General features: G+C 42.0%; 2 protein-coding genes across 7 annotated transcripts; both read left to right on the top strand.

Moving 5' to 3' along the window:
• The first annotated feature begins 670 nt into the window (after positions 1–670).
• Positions 671–8201, top strand: LOC139597249 (glutathione S-transferase-like). Of its 3 annotated transcripts, none has more exons than XM_071442362.1 (7): positions 671–681; positions 3086–3199; positions 3806–3857; positions 5605–5737; positions 6599–6740; positions 7451–7582; positions 7890–8201. In XM_071442362.1, exons 2-7 carry the CDS (start codon positions 3113–3115, stop codon positions 8007–8009), a joined length of 666 nt encoding a protein of 221 aa, XP_071298463.1. In that variant the 5' UTR covers positions 671–681; positions 3086–3112; the 3' UTR covers positions 8010–8201. The 3 variants fall into 3 exon arrangements, with proteins under 3 accessions (XP_071298463.1, XP_071298449.1, XP_071298458.1); XM_071442348.1 differs by lacking the exon at positions 671–681 and adding an exon at positions 1920–2021; XM_071442357.1 differs by lacking the exons at positions 671–681; positions 3086–3199; positions 5605–5737 and having other exon boundaries at positions 3839–3857.
• Positions 8202–10327: 2126 nt separating this feature from the next.
• Positions 10328–21018, top strand: LOC139597227 (glutathione S-transferase). 4 transcript variants are annotated; one of them, XM_071442294.1, is made up of 7 exons: positions 10328–10449; positions 14350–14456; positions 15848–15899; positions 16133–16265; positions 16845–16986; positions 19820–19951; positions 20679–21018. In XM_071442294.1, exons 2-7 carry the CDS (start codon positions 14370–14372, stop codon positions 20799–20801), a joined length of 669 nt encoding a protein of 222 aa, XP_071298395.1. In that variant the 5' UTR covers positions 10328–10449; positions 14350–14369; the 3' UTR covers positions 20802–21018. The 4 variants fall into 4 exon arrangements, with proteins under 4 accessions (XP_071298395.1, XP_071298421.1, XP_071298403.1 ...); XM_071442320.1 differs by having other exon boundaries at positions 10429–10574; XM_071442302.1 differs by lacking the exon at positions 10328–10449 and adding an exon at positions 10749–10884.
• Positions 21019–21444: the final 426 nt, after the last annotated feature.

Genomic DNA, 21444 nt, shown 5'->3' with positions numbered 1-21444 from the left:
CTGGGTAGGTGAAGAGTAATAGGATAGATTTGAACTCAAACAGAGCACCCCAACTAATCCCTCTCAACCATCAATGCAGAGACATTACTGGTAAGAGTATTGGGCTGTGTCAAGACCCAGACCAAGCAGCAGCTGAGACCTGGTAGTTTAGAGCTGCCTATAGAAGAAACTCTAAACAATAAAACACGTGGCTTGTTGAGGACTGCTTGGTGAGTCTGTGTTGTGTCTGCCTCCAACCAACCACCCATAACGTAAGAGGTCATGTATTTTTTTTCTGGGAAATGCCAGGAAAAGCCTGCAGGTTCTGGTTAGCTGAGGCTGAAAGTTTGGATTCAGCTTTCCTCTGAGCTTAACTTGGAATATCCTTGGACCAGAGCTCCTACTGCACCTCTGCTTTGCCACTAGACACTTGAAGTCTTGTACTGCAGCTTCAGCCATGTTTCCTTTATCAGAGGGTCTATTGCAGCAGCTACAAGCCCTTTGAGGACTCTGAGAAACAAATGCTGGGCACCAGCTTAAAACTTACTGAGAAAGGAGGAGCCAGGATGGTGTCAGGTCTTAGTGAGACCCTGGAATGCAGGAATCCATGTTGACTTATGTCACTGAATATGAAAGCAAGTTTAATACAAGTTGTACTGCAGTTGTTCATTCTAATCACTTTGATCAAGCTCCACTACTAAGGTTAGCAAGACTGTTGAACTTTGATAAAAATGTGCATTTATGCAGTGAAATGTGTTCCTGCCCAGGGCAGGAGGGTTGGAACTAGATGATCTTTAAGGTCCCTTCTACCCCAAACCATTCTATGATTCTGTGATACTACTTAAACACCAAATCAAGCAAGTTTGTAAATGAAAGAGTCAGTGCCCTAAATCCAGCTACAACTAGAGCACTGGCAGTTTTCAGCTGGGCAAACTCAGGGCTCTGTAGCTCTTGCTAAAGCCAACAGTTTCTTCATAGGAGATGTCATGCAGCTGGAACCAGTTTTTGTCATCAGAAAAGGAAATAAACCCATGTTTTTCAGCAGCAAAGCATGCTGAAAGATGCAGAGAGTTGTTGCAGGAGCTGTTTCTCTCCTGCCTCACTGAAGCATTTGGACAACACTTGCAGCTCGTGTCCAGGAAGGACCTGAGGGAGAAAGCCCCTCCTATTGTAACAAACCGATTGTATTGTGTGACACACTGCAAGTTATACAACCTCCCTGTGTAACATAAGAAGAATATTCCTGCCCACTGCCATGTTCAGGGTAATCCTGCCAAATTTTGCATGTGTATGTTGACCTTGACCGCAGGTACTGCCTACCAATATCAATATTAACCATGATAGGCAGGATGGTGCATGGAGGATTATTCTGTAATGACATTTTGAAATCCATGCAGTTGGCAAAAGAAAACAGTCAGGAGTGCAGAGGGCAGTTTGCCTTCTGATACCACACTTCATTCATTGTCTCTCACAGTTCTCTTTGGTGTGTATTTACACTGAGTCAAATTCAGGGAAATGTTTTTGACCAAAATTGTCAAAACCCACCCCAATGTCCATTGATGGAAGTGAGCAGAAGTGTCCTGAAGGAATATACACTTAGCAAGGCATAGAAGGTTATGTCAGATTTGAGGTGAATTAGTTGATGTGATTTATGTAAAGTGGCAATGTGTAAAAAGTAAACACCCAGAAAACATTAGAATAAAAGGTGATTGGCATAGCAGTATTTTTTTAATCTGAATGAGCTTTTCAGACACTATAATTATTTTTAACTGGCAAATAGGAGGCATATTACCATTCTGTGCTGACACAGATATTTCCAATGATCATCTATCTTACACTTCTGCATTGTCATCATAACTCAGGGATTTATTCTCTGTAGGTGAGTAGTAACTAAACAGGGATCATGGGTTTTGTTTGCTTAAGAGAAAGAGGTTTCTCATTTGCAGAGAATTGTTTGCGATACTTGGTGTGGGAGGGGCTCTAGAGTTATATAATCTCAAGGCAGAACGGCTGAGAGCTTAGAGTGAGATTGAGTGCACAAGGTAAGTGGGTTCTTTTATTTTAGACATGCAATGAGTTGTTGTATGTGAATTTATAGATTGAATGTGTGTATGTACTTTCTTTACTAACATGGTTACGTGTACCAAATGTTAATTCTTAATCAGCTGCTTTTGAGGTGCACAGCATTAGAAAAAGAAGTGCAGATACCAAAAGTGGGGAATGTTTCCTCTCACCTCCTCCTTCCTACTCTAGAGAAGCTGACATGTTATTTACACGGGGATTATGGTGGTGGTTTGGCCGTTTTCCTTTTGCTGCTGATAAAGCTTCAGCGTTGTTGCTGACAGGGTGCCAATAGCTGTGAGGCTGGTCTAGGCTGGGCACTGTTTGGGTGTCTTTGTGGCTGATGTGCACACATGGTTCTGAGTGGGGTGGGTGACAGTCTGCCTAGAAACTGTTGTTGCTTTAAGTTTCTGCCTAGAAATTGTTGTTGCTTGAAATTCCAGCAGAGTTGGAAGTGGACCAAGCAAGCATTGCCCTGTGGCTGTGCCTGTGGTAAAGGCAAATCTGATGATACCAGGGGCAAAATTAACTTCCATGTTTTGGAGGTTTTGTCTAAAGACATTTCAGAAGCATGGAGTGTTGTAAAAGGGATTGACTGAAGGAAAGAATTCCTTCCTGGCTGGTTATAATGGAGCATAATGGCTGCTGGAGAAAGCAGAGCAATTGCTGAGTTTGTAGCATGTATCTGATTAAACAGTAACTGCGTTCTGAGATAATGCCAAAATACACGAAGAGCACATGCAGCTTTCTGGTCAGAACAGAACACTTTGAATGAAAATTGTTCTGATTGACTGCTTCTCTGTTTGAGCCAATTGCTCTAAGTACAGAGTTCTGCTTATATATTCTGCATGTGTAAGCAATATCTGAAGGCGGAATGATACCTGGCAGTCCCTCAATAAATTCTAACTTTTACCTCCACAGTTGATTAAGTAAAGTCTTGGATGATAAATCATTGGTTTCAAAAAAGACAACTTTGAAAGCGAATTAGAGAGTTGAATCCAGGATTAAGAATGTTTATTGTGCAAACCTTCTTTCTTCATTGCAGATACCAGGGAATCAGGCACGTGGAAACATGTCTGGAAAACCCAGGCTGCACTACTTCAATGGACGTGGCCGCATGGAACCAATTCGGTGGCTCCTGGCAGCAGCTGGGGTTGAGGTTTGCTTCTGGTCTTTTGTACTGAGACCCTGTGACAAATATGTGCTTCTCCTGTTCCTTCTGAAAGTGTGGCTGAGCAGCAGCTTCAAGCTCTGCCTTCAGTGCATTGCTGAGCAGGCCAACAGGGACCACGAGCTTGCCCTAAGCAGGGGGCAAGTTCCTGTCTCACTTGCATGCATCGTGTGCAAAGCCTGCAGGTAGCACCACAAATGCTCCTCCCCTGTAGCAAGAGAGAGAAGAAATTTAAAACCCCAGCAGCAGAACCTGGCTTCTTAATCTTCTGATTAATCACAGAGGTCAAGCACCTGCAATTCTGAGTACCTTCAGTTAAATTCCAATGTCCAATGTCCAAAACTAAAGTTTTGGTTTTTTTACCTCTGACAGATTCTGATACTAAACCAGAGAGGGTGTATGGGAGCGTGTGTGTTTCAAGATCATCCATGGGTTTCTGTCACAGTGATGGCCATGGCGCCTGACAGCTTTAAAATATGATTTATGTTATAAAAATATAAAATGGCTCAAAACACATCTCCTTAGGCCTTCTTTACCTAAATGAAGAAGAATCAAAATCATGGAATGACAACAGAACTTTTCTTCTTCCTGCAGTTTGAAGAATCTTTCTTGGAAAAAAAGGAGGATCTGACAAAGTTACAGAAGGGTAAGTTTCCTTCACTTTTAGATAATAACAGCTCAATAGTAAAAATAGGAAGAATCAGAATTATAATTAGAATTAGAGTTACTTGTCTGAGAACACTTAAGAATTGTTAAATCTTAGTGCCTTATAATGAAAGTTCCTTAACTGGATTGTACATGAGCTCTCATACATGCAGAGAGAGGTCCTGCAGTGTGTTAGCTGATATCATCCACCCAGTTGCTTCGATCTTCACTGAATCCAAGATGGGCTGAGGTCAGAAAGGATGTCTCAAGATTATCTACTCCACCTCCCCCATTCAAGCAAGGCCCCCTCCAGCCAGTTACCCAGGACCATGTAAAGCTGGGTTTTGCGTATCTCCAAGGTTGGAGAATGTACAGCTTCTCTGGACAAGCCACACAGTCAAAGAGCCTTTCTTGAAGTTCAGATGGTTGACTCTCCTTTGCTGCAGCTTGTGTCCATTGCCTTCCATCCTATGGCAATAGAGACCTTTGTCTTCAGATCATCTTGAAAGTCTTTAGCATCTTAGGTTGCCTACAAAGTTGTTGTTTTATGATCCCTATGAAAACAGAGTTCCAGATTTCCGAGTTTACCTGTTGCTCCCAAGGCAGCAACCCACTGTGCTGGCTTCAGCTTCAGTGTTCCTGAACATGATAATCATGTTTCCTCCAAACCAAATTGCATGGCTGTGCCCTTCACTTGGCCTGTGGAAACACAGCTGAGCTTGGGTTAACATTTGCAGTCCTGCTGTCCTGTAGGAATAATGACATGGTCCCCCTGTTACAGGCTGCTTTTCAAAAAGTATTTTGGGACACAATTATAAACCTAAATGCACCCTTACAAAAAAGAACATAGCTGATCAGTCATCTGAGTCAAGAAATATGATTGCATCAAGCAAAAACTCTTGCTGACACTCTGATCTGATACCTCTCTTTCTGGAGACGTGTTTTTACTTCTTTCAGGCTAAGATAAGACCTCTGTGTGCTAGCAAAAGTGTTGCCTGGCTGCAGCCTCACTCCAAGTGATATTTGGGTCTTGCAGGAATCTCATGGAACTCACTCATTGTTCCCACTTCATGCTTGTACAGATGAGATGCCATTTATAATGTCAAAAAAGTTGTCACAAAGATCTTCTTTGCTTTTCTATTCACTATTGTTTATATATTCATTATTATTCACATTATATGTTGGCCAGTGCTTAGAAAGTCCAGATGTATTTAGCAGAGCACGACAGAAACTGGCTGGACCAGATCTTTCAGTCCTTCTCATCTCTATGAACCTGCATGAAAATCACCTGTGTTAGAGCCATGCAGTGCATGTATTTTTCAGCGTGTGACTGCTGCCAGTTCTGCCTTGGGCTGTTTCCTCAATCTGAAATTCCCACAACTTCATTGCTATTGTATTAAGTTGTTATCATGTCACTAAGAAGAGGCTGCTGCATGGTGAGCATTTTCCACACCTGCCTGTAAGAATGAGGAAGGTTGCTACCAAAAGGGTTGTCAAGCATTGGAACAGGCTACCCAAGGAAGTGGTTGAGCCACTGCGTGTAGAGGTGCACTTGGGGAGAGGGTTTAGTGGTGGAATTAGGCATTGTTGATTTTACAATTGGATTTGATGATCTTGGGATTTTTTATCCAGCCAGATTGATTCAGATTCTAAAAAAAAAGTAATCCATATGGTTACTTTGCCTTACACATGCTGGTGGTTCTCACTGAGGGACTGAACTTCTCCTTGTGTTATTCCCTTTGGCCTAGATGGATCCCTGCTCTTTCAGCAAGTGCCAATGGTAGAGATCGACGGGATGAAGCTGGTGCAGACCAGAGCCATTGCCAACTACATAGCGACCAAGTACAACCTCTACGGGAAGGACATGAAGGAGAGAGCCCTGTACTGTAACAGTACCACCTTTGCTTGTTAGACCCCAGCTCCCCCTGTAGCTCAGGAAACACAAGGGTGTGCAGCTCACAGCTCGATTCAGTGGCAGAGGGCAGCACTGCATGAGATCACTGTGGCTGCAGCTGATGTCTACAGCAGAGAGAGCCAGCTGGATTCCATGGGGCAAGCGAGCCCAGGAATCATCAGTCAGAGGTCAATGCACTTGCCAGAAGAAAGCAGTCAGGGGGGCAGACTGTCCTTCTGATGCTGCATTTCATTTTCTTCTGCAGTTGTCAGCAGCATCATTTCCTCCTCATCACATTCAGGGAAATGTCTTTTAAGGGAACAAAAACCCTCCTCTCACTACTAACCAGGAATTAGTACAGATTTAATTACAGGTTATTAGAGGACAGGACTCCTGGGGCACATCTTTTGACCTGAGGTATTTCTGAATGCTTGAAATTACTAAGCCCTGGTAAACACATGTGTCAAGATATTTGCTTGAAATGGTATGGACCTGCTATTAATCTTAGGCTGATTGGATTTTTAACACAAGTCTGGATGGCACATGACAGTTTTGTAATCAGGTTTAAAAACCCATATTCCAGACAAGAATCAGTCCCAGTAAGAAGTGAGAGTCCCACAGTCTTCATGTTTCTCTAGGAATTTTGCATTTGCCTTAGGCCCAAGCTCCCCCCCCCTTCCTGGCCCCAGTGCACCTGCATTCCAGGGGGAACTTTGCCAGGGTATTGGTGTGTGTGTGGGATAGAAGGGGCAGGGATTTCCCAGCATCTCAGTGAGGTTGTGTCAGGAGTTATTGTGCTGTTCAGACCTACTGTGTGTGACCTGACCAAGTGGATCTCTTCCTTTCAGAATTGATATGTATGTGGAAGGAATGTTCGATCTGAATGAGTTACTCATGAAATATGGCTACCTACCAGCAGACAAAAAGGCAGAACATTTTGCAAACATGATGGACAAGGCTGAAAACAGATACTTCCCAGTCTTTGAGAAGGTATGTGGCTAAGAGTTGTAGCTCAATTGATGCTGTTACCTTGAACCTTCATCCTGGTAGCACACAAGTTTTATGGAGGAAAACAGAAGAGAAGCTATCACTGGAATATCTATGTTCTGGTTTTTAGTGGTGCTGGGATTAAGGTGGAGACAGGATACTACAGAGGGGACAGAAGGCACTTCAAATCTGGGAGAGATGTACAGCTGCAAAAACCCAGCACACCCAGAGCTCCCCAAATGTCCATGTTTCAGAGTGTCTGTTGCTTCAGACAAAAGACACTACAGCACCAGCTTTGACATCAACTTCCTCCTGGATTGTAGGTGGCCCATAGATGCTGTGTACCATACATGCAGTGTAAAAGCATTGCAGTTCCTCCTGTATGTCATACAGCTCAGCCTTCAATGCAGCTACAGCAGCCAAGGCAAGTTGAGCACAACTGAGCTGCCAGACAGGAATGTAGAAGTGAAAGAGCTGATAGATGATGCCTAGGATGGCAGTGCCTTCAGATCATTGTTTGTACTACAGGTGTTTGAACTGCATTTCCTTTTTTTGCGGACAACTCCATGCAATGTGTGACCCTGCTTTGAAGATATGTTTTTTTTGAGAGAAGAAAAGATAAAGTTATATTTTATATGTTTACATATTTTATTTATATATTATATTTTATTAACAGAGCAAAGACTTCATCTGCTTCTGTTCTCTTTTTTTAGGTTTTGAAAGACCATGGAAAAGACTTTCTGGTTGGCAACCAGCTGAGCAGGGCAGATGTTCAATTACTTGAAATCATTTTAATGGCAGAGGAGTGCAAACCTGATACACTTGCCAAATTTCCTCTCTTGCAGGTAAATGAATGGGCAATTTGAAAGGAGAATGAAAGGAAAGGACCACTGATTTGTGGCTGAAAAACATGTGGGAGTGAGAGGGTCAGAAGTGACATGCAAAATAATAAAATACCCTAAGAACTTTTAGCTGGCCTTTTTATTTGTGGTACCTTCTGTCACTAAAACCCCAAAAGCATAAGAGGGGGAAGCATACAGTTTCTTCTGCAGCATCAAGCTGTGATGTGTCTTTCAGAGCATGGATAACATTGAAATGTCTGACAGCTGCAATGATCCTTAAGCACTGTGCTGTTTTGATTTTGTTTTGTAGAGTTTCAAAGCAAGAATAAGCAATATCCCCACAATAAAGAAATTCCTGCAGCCTGGCAGCCAGAGGAAACCGCTAATACGAGAGGAAGAGGTACCCAAAGTGATCAAGATTTTCTACTGAGTCTAAAGCTGCAGAAACTATATTCATTATGTTTGCTGACAGTGGGAAAATAATGAAAACACTGAAAACCAAGTCTTGATCCTACCAGCAAAGGCAATAGTTCACTAAATAGGGGGTATATTGGACAACACAGAATGCTTTAAATAACTAAAGAGAATACCTGAAATAAATTCTTACTATTGATACTCAAAACCTGGCTGTTCATTGATTTCTTGCTGCTGCTTCTATGCCTAAGATCTGTCCGGTTCTGTTTTTATTGCATTCCCAAGAATTGTTGGAAAATTAGGAGAGATTAATCCAAACAGTAGGTCATGGTGTTTTTTTCTGGGAAATGCCAGGAAAAGTCTGCAGGTTCTGGTTAGCTGAGGCTGAAAGTTTGGATTCAGCTTTCCTCTGAGCTTAACTTGGAATATCCTTGGACCAGAGCTCCTACTGCACCTCTGCTTTGCCACTAGACACTTGAAGTCTTGTACTGCAGCTTCAGCCATGTTTCCTTTATCAGAGGGTCTATTGCAGCAGCTACAAGCCCTTTGAGGACTCTGAGAAACAAATGCTGGGCACCAGCTTAAAACTTACTGAGAAAGGAGGAGCCAGGATGGTGTCAGGTCTTAGTGAGACCCTGGAATGCAGGAATCCATGTTGACTTATGTCACTGAATATGAAAGCAAGTTTAATACAAGTTGTACTGCAGTTGTTCATTCTAATCACTTTGATCAAGCTCCACTACTAAGGTTAGCAAGACTGTTGAACTTTGATAAAAATGTGCATTTATGCAGTGAAATGTGTTCCTGCCCAGGGCAGGAGGGTTGGAACTAGATGATCTTTAAGGTCCCTTCTACCCCAAACCATTCTATGATTCTGTGATACTACTTAAACACCAAATCAAGCAAGTTTGTAAATGAAAGAGTCAGTGCCCTAAATCCAGCTACAACTAGAGCACTGGCAGTTTTCAGCTGGGCAAACTCAGGGCTCTGTAGCTCTTGCTAAAGCCAACAGTTTCTTCATAGGAGACGTCATGCAGCTGGAACCAGTTTTTGTCATCAGAAAAGGAAATAAACCCATGTTTTTCAGCAGCAAAGTTGGGTTGTTGCAGGAGCTGTTTCTCTCCTGCCTCACTGAAGCATTTGGACAACACTGGCAGCTGCTGAGTGCCACCAGAAACTTGGCCTGTGGGTACTGACTCCATGCCATGAGGCCTGCTCTGAGGATGAGCTCCTGGCAGGGCTATGTGGTGTCAGGACCCCCCACAGAGACCCCAGTTTTTGGCCACACAGAGCCAGAGGCCCTGGCACAAGGATTGCTTGCATGCCTTGCACAGGGGCTGCAGCCCCAGCCTCCCGCTGCTCACACAATCGCTGCTGCCTCGGGGGCCTCTGAGCCTGTCCCCTGCTCTGGGTGTCCTGGCCATGTCCCTGATGTGCAGCTGCCTTGGAGCCAGCCCAGTGGAATTGTTGTCCAGAAAATCTACGTTTGTTACCCAGTGTGCAACGAACCCATAATTACACACTTAAGTGAGACATTGACTATTAATTTCAGAGTTAATTTCAAGCCTGGTTGCTTGGTGGTATTCCAAAAATCAATAACATGTTTTTACTATTTATTCATTTTAGCAAGCAAAGGCATTAATGTTCATTGACTACAAGTCGTCTAGTTCTCTTAATAATCAATGTTCTCTCTTCTATTGGTTCATGATTCTCCCTCTTCTCATGCTAATTGGTCTACATGCTCACTGGGTCTTTCTCTTCTTTTGATTTCTTGAGTTAGTGGGCTGTGAGTCAGTAGTGTGAAAATCTCTCCCTGCCAGAATTATCTTTTACCCGTTCAGAGCTGATCTCAGCAAAGTTGCTGAGTGGGCTTTTTTAGTTTCTTCCTTATCTTGGGAGTTCTGCCAAATGCCCTTGAGGCCCATAAATTCTGTATTTTATGTATCCACTATCAGAGGTACATCGTTCTTTCCAAGCCTTGTAAACTCCCCCTAGGTTTGAGATCATTAAAACATGGTCAACTCTTAACAAGGCAATTCTCCTGACAAGTAATTTCTCTTTCCCACAGCTGGACTTCACTTAGACCTTGTTAGGTAGCCGCTCTCTGTTTCACAGATTAGAACTTCTTTCTTGTTGATTAGGCTTGAAAGTATACAAAGATCAAACATCAAAGCACATCCTTTGTCAAGAAGATGTTTACATATTCCACATTTTGCAACAGAAACTCGGCAAGACTGCAGGGACAAGGCTGGGGGGGCTTTTCCCTGAGCCGCCGTGCTAGGGTTCGACGATGCGCCCGGCGGGGCGGGCGGTGGGCACGGCGGCAGCCGAGGGGAGGAGCGGCCGCCTGACGGGGCGGGAGGGTCGTGCGTCGGGGGCCGGGCTGTGTCAGTGCTGTGCCGGCGCTGTGTCGGTGCCGTGCCGGGGCTGTGGCGGCGGAGCGGCTCGGGCACACGGTACTGCGGCGGCGGGCGGGGGGCGGGCGGCGCCAGCCCGGTGGAGCGAGTGGTTCTTGCCGGGCTCAGGGCTCCTGCCCGGTTCTTGCCGGGCTCAGGGCTCCTGCCGGAGGGCAAAGGGCGAGGTGCGTGACAGACCGGCTGGCCCTCAGGAGCGTCCTGCCGTGCTGCTCCAGGGAGTTTGCCCAGGGGTTATTCCCCAGGTTGTCTCCTGCAGCAGGGACCAGGACGGGCGGGAGGGTGGGCACGGAGGGCGTTTATTTGTGTTTGGCTCTGGTACGATCAGCGGGGAAGCTGAAGAGAAACTGCGCTTTGGAGTGCGAGTTTTGCAATCTCTGGGAGTACTTTGCCTTTCCCCTCGTCCAGACCTGCGGCGGTCGAAGGACGCTTTTCGCAGGCGGACTTGGCCCGAGCCCCAGAGGAAGCCACCCGCTGGTGAGCAGCTGCAGTGTTAAGATGGTCCGGAGGCCGGGCCGGGCGAGGCAGCGCTGGGCTGCTGTGGAGCTGCCCGTGCGGGACGGGGCCGAGCAACAAAGCGCTGCAGAGAACTGCTCTGGGGCCCGTATCCAGATAGGAAGAAAGTTTAAGATCTTGGATCAGATTATGAGCTTGCTGCTAAATTCATTTACTTGTTCCTCACTGAAAGGCTGGTGCCTGAATTGTTTTGGACGAAACAACGTGGGGTGTTTTTAATACAGCGATCACAGCAGTAGCTGCCTCTCTGACACCTTTGTGGCTGTGGTCCAAGGAAAGTCTGATGTGCTAAAACATCAAGAAAGTTTGTGATTAATTTTCAGGTCCATTCTTGCTATTCAAGAAAGACAATTTACCAATTTTGCGACTCTTTTTTCACTGCTCAATATTTTACAAGTGATATCCATTACAGAGCCATAAAAGGGTCACCAAAATAGTTTGCAGCCCTATGTAAGTGTTCAGCCCGAGCCCCAAAATCGGACCTTTAGCAGTTCATTTGCAGGAAGATATTCCTGGCTTTTCAGGGGATAGATCCCGGTTTTCAGTGGAGCACTGAGTTGAGACTGGCAGTCAGTGATCTGCGTGGGCTGAATTTTATCAGCCAGCTCTGCTTTGTGGAGAGGTCAGTTTGCTCTTTCTGCCTATGCTAGCTTGTCCTTACAGTGTGTTTCTCAGCCTTGATCCCGCTGGACCTCCCACTGCTGGAGGTTAGAATGTTTGGCCATTCTGTGAGGGTTTAAGTGCACTTCTCCTCTGGTGAAGTTGAGACCAACACTTACTTTCTGAGCATCAGGGAATGAAGTATTTCTGAAGTATAGAAGGTCAGGAGCTCTCTTACTTGTTATAGTGTAAGTAGTACATGGGAAATAGAAATGAGGTTTAGATCATGGTCCTGTGTGTGTAGGGCCTGGTAGGGAGCTGTGCCAAGTCCCTTTCTGAATGACTTGTTCAGGTGTCAGCCAGGCATCCAGCAGTGCTGGAGTAGATGCCAGCTCCACTAGAGACACAATCTATTGACAAGCACATCCTTTTGTATCAGGGGAACTTTGCTACCAGGGACTGAGGTGTCCAGGGACACAGACACTGCCAGGGTGTCGTGGTTTTAGTTTGAAACTGGGTAGAAATCCTAATTTTGTGTAGTGGTTTTGGTTTGTTAATTTGAGATTTTATTACTTTTGAGATTCTTTTGATGAATATATTAAAGAGTGTGGTGGGTTTGGTGTTGGTTAATTATTAATGTATTTATTTTTTGTTGTGAGGTAGGATAAGGAGAAAGGTAAAGTAGGTTTAAAATTTTAAAAGAGTATAAAGAAAAGTTTATTAACAGTAACTAAAAGAAAGAGTAATAAGAATTAGAACAAAATTTTTAGAATATTTCTATTTATTTTATAAATTTTTTCTTACTGATAATGTAAATAAAATAAAAAATTAGTTTACTATTTTTAAAATTTTTTTTTTAGTTTACTTAGGGAGAGAAGTCTTTTTTGTTAATGTTATGGAGACTTTTCTGTAAGAAAAAAACCCAGTTTTCTTGTGTTTTTTTAACGAATAGTAATTGTTCGGGGAAATCTGTAATTTGAAGTTCTTATTTTTTATAAGCTTTCTTACAGTTTGTTTATGTTGATTTATGGGGTATTGTTTTAAAGATGAGTTGTTAAAAGGTAAAAGTTTTTATTATTTATTTTTAAAATTATTTTTATTTTTAGGAACGGAGATTTTTTTTTTTTCTTGGGGGTATAGGATTGCTTTTTAGAAACTTTTAATGGGATTACTGTTATTTTAATATTTGTTTATTTTAATATGGAGGTTTTTGTTTTATATTAATTTGATTTTTAAATTTTTTTATAGTTTTAGGTGTTATAGGGAAAAAGAGTTTTTTCTCTATAGTTTATAAGAGGATTTTAGTTTTAAAATTAAGATATTTCTTTATTTTTTTCTCTAGGATTTGCTTTTTTTACTGGCTTTGATGTTTTTATGTTGTTTTTTTGTATGTTTGTATTTTGAGGGTTTTTTTTCTTATTGAGGGAGGCTTGATGTACTGAAAGGGTTAACATGTTGTTTGGATCTTGTAAATGATTTGTTGGTAACTTGTGAAAGAGAAAAGAGGAAGTTCTCGGGTTTTTTCCATGTCTAGTTTTTTATTGACGTTTTCTATTATTTTTTAAAATTCTCCTCTTGCTAAACTATGACACAGGGATAGGTGGAAGCTGAGCAGTGGTTTTGAAAATCTGCATTTTGGATGGGGGCACCTCTTTCTCTTGTGAGTCAGTTGCTGACAGAGTGATGGCTGTATGCTGTAGAGCCTGTGCAAGACAGCACCCAGCACAAAGGACTTCAGTGGCGTGGCCCAAGGATGCAGTCTCCCCTGTCATTGTTGTGCTGTCTGTGCCTCTTTATTGATGCCTTGGGATTATGGCCAAAATTTCTACTTTGTGGCTCAGCTATGTATTGTGAAGTCAATGCAAGCATAAATAAGCCTGCCTGTGAACAGATAAACCTTTGGCTTGACAATGAAGCACTCTGTTAGTCTGTGCCTCTGTCTTATGAAATTTGCTTCATTCTTCTGTGACCCATTAGAGATAAGAGTACAGTGTTAGCTTTGTTTCCAGCATCAGGCAAGCTCACATCAGCTGCCCATGTCATACAGTGGCATGTGACTGCACATGGTAGGAAATTTGAAAGGACCAAGTGTTTCATCCCAGTGCCATCATCTGATGGGCTGACTTGAGCCCCCTGCTGCCAGGGGCATTGCCCAGGCCTTATCTGCCCAACAGAGGTCAGTTCCATCCATTTGGTTTTTGATTTTAAAGTTAAATGTTCAGGGCAGATAGAATATAAATCTCTGTTACAGTTTGACTGTAGCAGCTGGATAAGGAATGTAGAAGCCCTGGTGATATATGTTGCTTTTAAAAGCATATTTGTAAAGGCACAGGAGCTCAGGGCTCTGAATTGTCATATGAGAGAGGTGAAAACAGTGCTGGTGACACTAGTTTGGTGTTGTTTGGAAGCCATTCATTTGATACAGTACATTTTTCAAGTATGGTATGACATGTGACAAAACCCAGCACCTACTGAAGAGATTGCATCACTGCAAGGTTAAAAATGTGCTAGTTCAGGAATACCCTATAGTTCTGCTTTGGTTGTAAAACTCAGTAAGCTGTTCAAACTACAATAATATATTATTTAGGATATTATATTATCTTATTGTCTTGATGTGGCTGAATGGCTGAACATTCTGCTACTGTGTAGTTTTTCTTTTATTCCATTCATCCACAGGAAACTTGGTTGTATCAAACACAAGCATGTAGGACTTGATTGTTCTTCTACTTTCTCATTTATCCAACTGTATTTAATAGTTTGGAGTGGGACATTCAAAATGCTAATTTAAAGCATGCTTCCATAAGATTATAATCTTGATTTTATCAGGAAACAAGAACTCTGAAATCATGGCGGGGAAACCCAAGCTGCACTACACCAAGGGAAGGGGGAAGATGGAGTCAATCCGATGGCTGTTAGCAGCAGCTGGGGTTGAGGTTTGTACCTTTTTTTATAAAGTGATTTGTGATTAAAATAGGTATTCTCTGGAAGGGTTTCCCAGTTGCATCTGTGCTTAGGGATATGCACATCATCACAAATTGTGATGCAGAATGCTTAGATTGAGTGATACACTCTTGTGTTTTATTTTATGTATTCCTTGAGCCATAGTTACACAGTGAAGAGATTTTAACATATAAAGAGAATTGATGGGTGTAATTTTTGAAACATACTTTAAGATGAGATTGTAAATTGTTGCTACAGACAAAACTGTGACTTTTTGCCAATGCTCATAACTTCCCTGTATCTCATGAGTCTTCTCCACTGAAAGACCATGCATACCACATGAAAACTTATGAACATTCTCTCCAAAGAAAGCACCTTTTGTTCTTTGGGTCAGGACCTGAGTAGGATAAATCAGCAGATGTGCCCCAAAGGCAGTGTTAGGGGATCTATCTAGATTCACATCAGGTGAAGGCCATCCTATGACATCTTAATTCCTACATTAAGTTTTTGTTTGAATACATTTTTTGGAACTATTTATACTCTGTTGGAAATAAAAGGCTTTTTTAAAATGGTGCTCACTTGAGAATATTGCTGACAGAGAATTTGCAGAACACAAGTGCTGAGGAAACCAAGATCTTGTCCTCATTCAAATGTCCTTATTGAAAAAAATAAAAATCCAGTGGATTAAAGATGCAGATAAATGCTGTGTAAGAGAGGCATAATTTGCAATAGGTTTTTCAATATTTCATGTGGCATCAGCTGCTTTTTAATTGAGTAATTTGGTATCAATTTATGGTTTATGCAGGTGACTGTGGTCTTTATAACGAGGAAGTTCTTTCTGGAGCTTAATGCATGGAACAATCCTGTGGAGCTGGGGACACCAAAGTCTTGGGTTATAGTCTCTGCTGGAGCAGAGATGAAATAGGGCTCTGTTAAGGCAACTTTCCTGTCTGACCATCCAGGAGCCTCTCCATCAGTCCTTAAAATAATTTAATCGTGGTGCAACAACAGAGTAACATTATGACTCCAGGGAGGGACTTGAAACATAGGAAACTGCTGGTCTTTTATACCCTCACAGTCTAAGTGAAGCTTTGGGGTCATGGGGTCCTGCTGTGGCTCACCTGGCCAGTGCCACACGTCCCCATGCCCTTTGTTGTGCAAAGGGAGGCAGTTCCCAGCTCTTGCCTTGGGCTTCAGGGCTCCATGAGCAGCTGGAACTGCAGCTGCTCACCCAGCTCCTGGCACTGGATGGATTCCTCACAGGGTCAACACAATGAGAGAAGTATGGAGAATGGTGTGAGAGGTGAGCTCTAACTGCCAGACTTCCTTCCACTTCTCCACTGCCTTTGGAGTGACAGTGTTGTTTTCTATTGTTGCTTTTCAGTTTGAGGAACAATTCATAGAGACAAAAGAAGACTTAGAAAAATTGCGCAATGGTGAGTCTGTAAACCGTACCCTAAACAGAAATTCACACACACAGAACAAAAGAACAACAGGAGGTATTTTTTTAAGACCTGCAATATGATCTGACCTGTAAAGAAGAACTTCTTCCTTGTGTATGCTTTCATCCCTGAGAATTAGAAATGTCTTGTTCTCTTACCAGGTCTCTTCCTTATTTTCAGTGTAGTATTTCAGTGGCCTGAGTAGCTTGATCTTTTTTCTTCCCTAGATGGAGTCCTGCTGTTTCAGCAGGTGCCCATGGTGGAGATTGATGGGATGAAGATGGTGCAGACCAGAGCTATCCTCAGCTACATTGCAGCAAAGTACAACCTCTATGGGAAGGACCTGAAGGAAAGAGCCTGGTATGGTAACAGTGTGCCGCTTACTAACACTCCTCCATGATTGTTAATATTTACAGAAAGAATGTTGCTGTGAAGTATCTGCACAGCATTAGTATAAAGGTGAGTATACCTAGCAGACCGTCACTTACTGTAGAGAGTTTATTTTGTGAGAATGGAAAGGCACCTCCAGAGACTGTGGAGATTATTATGGACTGGCAATTTTTAGCCAGCATCCTCTCATGATTAGACCTCAAAACTAATTTTTTTTCCCCTAAAGTGGTTTGCATGTGCAGTCTTTTCTCCCACAGCATAAATGAATAGATTATTAATGGAAAATAGCATGAATTCCACTTTAAATACATTACTTGCAGCCTTTTTTTTTTTGCTTATTGCATATACTGTGAGCCCGTTTTACAATTTGTGCTTTGAAAAAAGCTGGAAGTTTTCTCAAAGTGGAAGAACCAAGAAAATAAACCAGTGTATTATGTTACATTCACTAATAAACATTTTACTTAGTGATCATTTCAAAGTTTTATTTCAGGAAAATAATCAAAATGGGAAATTTGAATGATCTATGTTGAACAAAAATATTTGTTCCAGGATTGATATGTACGTGGAGGGAACTACAGACCTAATGGGAATGATCATGTATCTCCCTTTTCAACCAGCTGATACAAAAGAAAAGAATCTTGCCTTAATCATTGAACGAGCTACAACCAGGTACTTCCCTGTTTATGAAAAGGTAAGTGATAAATGACCAGCAGTTCACAAAGACAGTGGGTTCTGGGCTCCCCCTCCTACCCCACTCCCCCACTATTCCCACACATATACTTTCCAGAAGGCAAGTGACAGTAGAACTCTAGAAATGTATGATGGAACCGGTATCCAGCAATGTGAAAAGAGGGCCACAAAATAATTTTTGGGCTGGTTTCAGTACTGGGTCTCTTTGCTGTCTTTCTTTTCCAACCTAGCTTAGTGTTGGAAAAGTTGTAGTTGATGGCTTCCAGTGTTTTGCCTAAATGCACCATTTCAATACTTGTGCCAGCCTTCAGTACTTATTGTCTGGAAGTGTAATGTGTTACAGAATTGTTAAGGGTAGAAAAGACCTTCTAAAGATCATTAAGTCTAACTGTCAACCCAGCACTACCACCATATTCACTATCAAACTGTGTCCTCCTGTGACACATCCACATGTTTCTTGAACACTTTCAGAGTTGGTGAGTCCACCAGTTCCCTGGCAGTCTGTTCCAGTGCTTTGCAACCCTTTACATGAACAAAAATTTCTTCAGATCTAATCTAATCCCGCCCTGGTGCAATGTGAGTCCATTTTCTCTTGTCACTGGTTACCTGGGAGAAGAGGCCGACCCCCACCCTACTACAATGTCCTGTCAGAGTGTTGTAGAGAACAATAAGGTGTCACACTCAGCCTCCTTTATTCCTGCTATTCAAAGTAAAATACACTTGTGCTTTACAGCTAAGGATCTAATTCTGTGATCTTCCTTAAATCAATTGCTTAAATGTATTATATTTAGAGACTATGATTTTCTTTCTCTGAATTGCTACTTGGGCATCCTTAGGTGTGCACAGAGAGGCTCTGCAAGCAAGATGCATGTAGCATAGAAAGCATAAAGCAATTATTTACTGGCTAGCATGCACCAGAGCCTGAGCTGTGAGGGAAGGCATTGCTGTGCCTGCCATCCCCTTAGAGCGCATGATGAGGCTTTCTTGGCTTGGGAGGAGTTGGTCAGGAGGGGATGGATTGTTCTTTTCTTCTCCCTGGAACATTGCCTGGATGTTACTGAACTGCCATTTTCCACCAACTTGCTGTTTGTTTTGTTCTTTTATTTCTCCTGTAAGGACATTTTCAATTTTTTTTTGTGTTAAGATTTTCTTGTTTGAATTGAGCCAGTTGTGATCCTCATCTCACAAGTTTGCTTCTGTTTGTAACTTTTCCTTTGGTGCCACATGTGGTTGTGCTGTACAGACTTTCTCACAGTGCTTTTTCAGGGCACAGTGGTCTCCTCGGAAATCTGCCAAGGGTACAAAGCTGTGCTGTTTCAGAGCTGAGCTGGGTTTCCAGCTTGAAGCCTTTGTTACCAGGCAGCTGAAGTCCACTCAAAAACTACAGGAAACTGCAATTTCATGTCCCACTTTATTAGAGTCTTAAATTGTACAAACAAAACCCACAGAGGCCTCCCTGTAAAATAACAATGTAAATGATAATCCAGCACTTCTGTAATCAGAGTTCATATATATCCACTCCCATACCAATGGAAGGCTGTGCTGAGACATATTGATTACACACCCAAATCTTTCAAAGTCTAATATGTGTTTTAAGTTACTATAAAATAAAAATGCACCAAAATTCTCTAAGCCTGTGCTTAGGTGGCAGAAAGTACTGTTGTGATATGTTTTAGCATGTACACTCCATGTAGGAGAGTCTTTAAAGTAACCCCTATTTGCTAATGTAAAGACACAGCTGAACTTTTCCATTATTTTAGCCTAGTTAATTTTGTTAAAATGGTTAATAATTTTCTTTCTGTACCAGCTGTTTAAGATGTCTATTGATTCGGCTTATCAGGGTTTGCAGTCTATGTGTTACTCATTCTGGAAGCTGACAGGAAACATACCTAGCTGTGAGAGTTCACTTTAAACACTCAGCAGCCAGATGGAGCAGCAAAAGGCAATACAAAGCCCTGCAGGCAATCAGATGCTATGTTTGGAGTTTCCACACGGTGTGATAAACAAGCTGTGCTAGACCTTGTTAGAGCAGTGTAGGAAGTAAGTATGTGAAGGGATCAGCTGTGACTCTGCCCATGATTGCTGCCTCTCTGGTGGAACTGACAGATGGGCCTGGAGAAGCAGTTGGCTTCCAGAGTCACAGACTGATGTCTTACTGCACATTTGTTAATTTGGAGTAGCCTTGGTGTGACTTAGGCACAGACATGGCCTCTCTTGCTCCTGATGGGAGGGTGACAGTCCTCAGGACAAAGGTAGGCTGGAGAGCTGGTGACTGCTCTGAAGCTGTGCTGCAATGTTCATCTCAACTTGTCCACTACACTTGTTAGATTTGGCGGGCTGTGATTCTTGCATCAGCAGTTTGCCATAAAGGAGTCCTTCCTTACAAGATAAAGGGTGGGAAGGTTGTATTCCTTCCTTCTGGACATACTTCAAACTGTAATCAGCAGACTCAAATTTTGCTGAAACATCTGGAAATTCACTTAACTTTTTTCTTAAAAATTAGAGGTGTGCTTACGTGTAAACTGGCCTGACTACCTCTTCCAATTACTTTAGTCCTGTTCCTTTTGTGTGATTAAGTCTTTCTTGTGGTACTGGACTTGGTATACAGCTACCTGGTACAGTAGGTTAGAATGAGAGATGGGACTGCACACACTGAAACATGAATTCTGATTTAATTTTTTGTTGAAAGAATACGTATCACTTTCTAACTTCATAGGTTCTTGCATGGCTTTGCTCTGATGTGTTTTTTTCAGAAATCTGTCTGCAATGAAATACCTAGATAAAATAGTTACATCCCATGTGAATTTTTTTGTTTATTTGTTCATACTTTATAGGCCTTAAAAGATCACGGACAGGATTATCTTGTTGGCAACAAATTAAGCTGGGCAGATGTCCATCTGCTGGAAGCCATTTTAATGGCAGAAGAATGTAAGCCTGATGTACTGTCTGCATTCCCTCTGCTGCAGGTCAGTAATCATCTGCTGTTAGTATGGAAGGTAACAAACAAATTTCACTGACTGTTGTTGGAAGTTAATTGATGTTTACATCTTTTGAGCCATTGTACTGACACTTCTCTGGTCTGCTTGACTACAAAAACCTGCACTCAGTGCACTGCCTTGCCTCAGAGCTGCTGGGGACTCACCTTTCTCCAGTTCTGCTTTTCCTAACTGTTCTCAGCTGGCAGGAATTCACTCACTAGTGCTACCAATTTGGTCCTTTAACTGCTACTTCCATATCTTCTAACACAGCAGCAATATCCAGAAGGAAAGTCTGTGCCCTGGTGTGTCTGCAGTTCCTGTCCTTTTCTTTTTGCCAGCAAAATTACATTTTTAAGAAATCATATACAAAGAACAGTTAAGTTTCCTATATCTTGACTTCTGTAGTGCTTTGCACTGAGATATTCCTGTCTTTGCCTCTTTTTTTTTTCCTCAAATATATCTGCAGGATTGCTATGTGGGGTTTTTTCTTCCACTTTTTACTAGATGAATCTTAACTCTTAAATATTAATTTCTCCCATTCCTATCTGGGAAACAAAGGTATAACATCAGCATTACAGATCAGAAAAAGCTAATACCTTTTACTGTTTAATAAGTATGTCTGACAAGTAAAAATCCAAGTCATCTGATCTTTAAATTATAAAGGATGGAATTATAATTTCCTTTATCTCACTGGCTTTACTGTTGTTTCTTACAGGCTTTTAAAGGAAGAATCAGCAACATTCCAACAATCAAAAAATTCTTACAGCCTGGCAGCCAGCGGAAGCCACCAACAGATGAGAAGTTTGTTGCTGTTGTGAGGAAAATATTCAATATCTAATCTGATGAAAATAACCCAACTGTAGTATATTACCAGAGCTTGCTTTGTAAGAGTAAATTGCATAGATGTGCTCTGTAACCTGCATCATATGGCCAGTGTTGAAATAATACACTGTGAATACACTTTTAAATTAGAGTAAAAGGCTGATTAGGATCTGTTGAGTCTAGAAAGAAGAATTTAATGAAGCAGTTATATGAAATAAAATATGCTGACACTTGCTGTGTGTTCAATTATAATGGATGCCTGGTAGAGTAAAATGTTCAGTTGTAGCTTCTGGAGTACTCTAGAAAAGCCACATGATCCCCAACTCCATTTTAATAAACTGCCAGACAGAGGAGCCACACCCTGAAAACTGAGAAGTCATTTAAATTCAGGCCTAGAATCTTCTGGGTTGGTTCTCTAGGTGGTCTCCTAGAAAGGTCACTGTCTCCCTGCTGTATTTCATGGCTTAAAAATTAAGGAAATAAAACCTTTTAAAATAAAACTAAAATTCATGATCCTTTTAAGTTTATGGGCAGAAGTAAAAATCTTTTCTAATCCCCACACGAATCTCTTAGGAGTGATTTTTTCACTGAAAGATCAAAGTCCTTGTGTTTAATTGGCCTGCTGTGATTTTCATCTGCTGAGAGCACTTATTCCCTTG

Source organism: Agelaius tricolor, unplaced genomic scaffold (genome assembly GCF_023055355.1).
Source record: "Agelaius tricolor isolate 1412-34295 unplaced genomic scaffold, bAgeTri1.0.p SCAF_1, whole genome shotgun sequence".
NCBI lineage: Eukaryota > Metazoa > Chordata > Aves > Passeriformes > Icteridae > Agelaius > Agelaius tricolor.
This window is presented reverse-complemented; position numbering and strand designations above follow the sequence as displayed.

Bases quoted from the DNA above. Each gene is read 5' to 3' on its own strand.
- LOC139597227 (XM_071442294.1), top strand. From the start codon at position 14,370: ATGGCGGGGAAACCCAAGCTGCACTACACCAAGGGAAGGGGGAAGATG. The intron at 16,266-16,844 runs GTATGGTAACAG...TATTTGTTCCAG, and splicing joins GACCTGAAGGAAAGAGCCTG to GATTGATATGTACGTGGAGG. The intron at 16,987-19,819 runs GTAAGTGATAAA...CATACTTTATAG, and splicing joins ACTTCCCTGTTTATGAAAAG to GCCTTAAAAGATCACGGACA.
- LOC139597249 (XM_071442362.1), top strand. From the start codon at position 3,113: ATGTCTGGAAAACCCAGGCTGCACTACTTCAATGGACGTGGCCGCATG. The intron at 3,200-3,805 runs GTTTGCTTCTGG...TTCTTCCTGCAG, and splicing joins TGGCAGCAGCTGGGGTTGAG to TTTGAAGAATCTTTCTTGGA. The intron at 3,858-5,604 runs GTAAGTTTCCTT...CCTTTGGCCTAG, and splicing joins TCTGACAAAGTTACAGAAGG to ATGGATCCCTGCTCTTTCAG.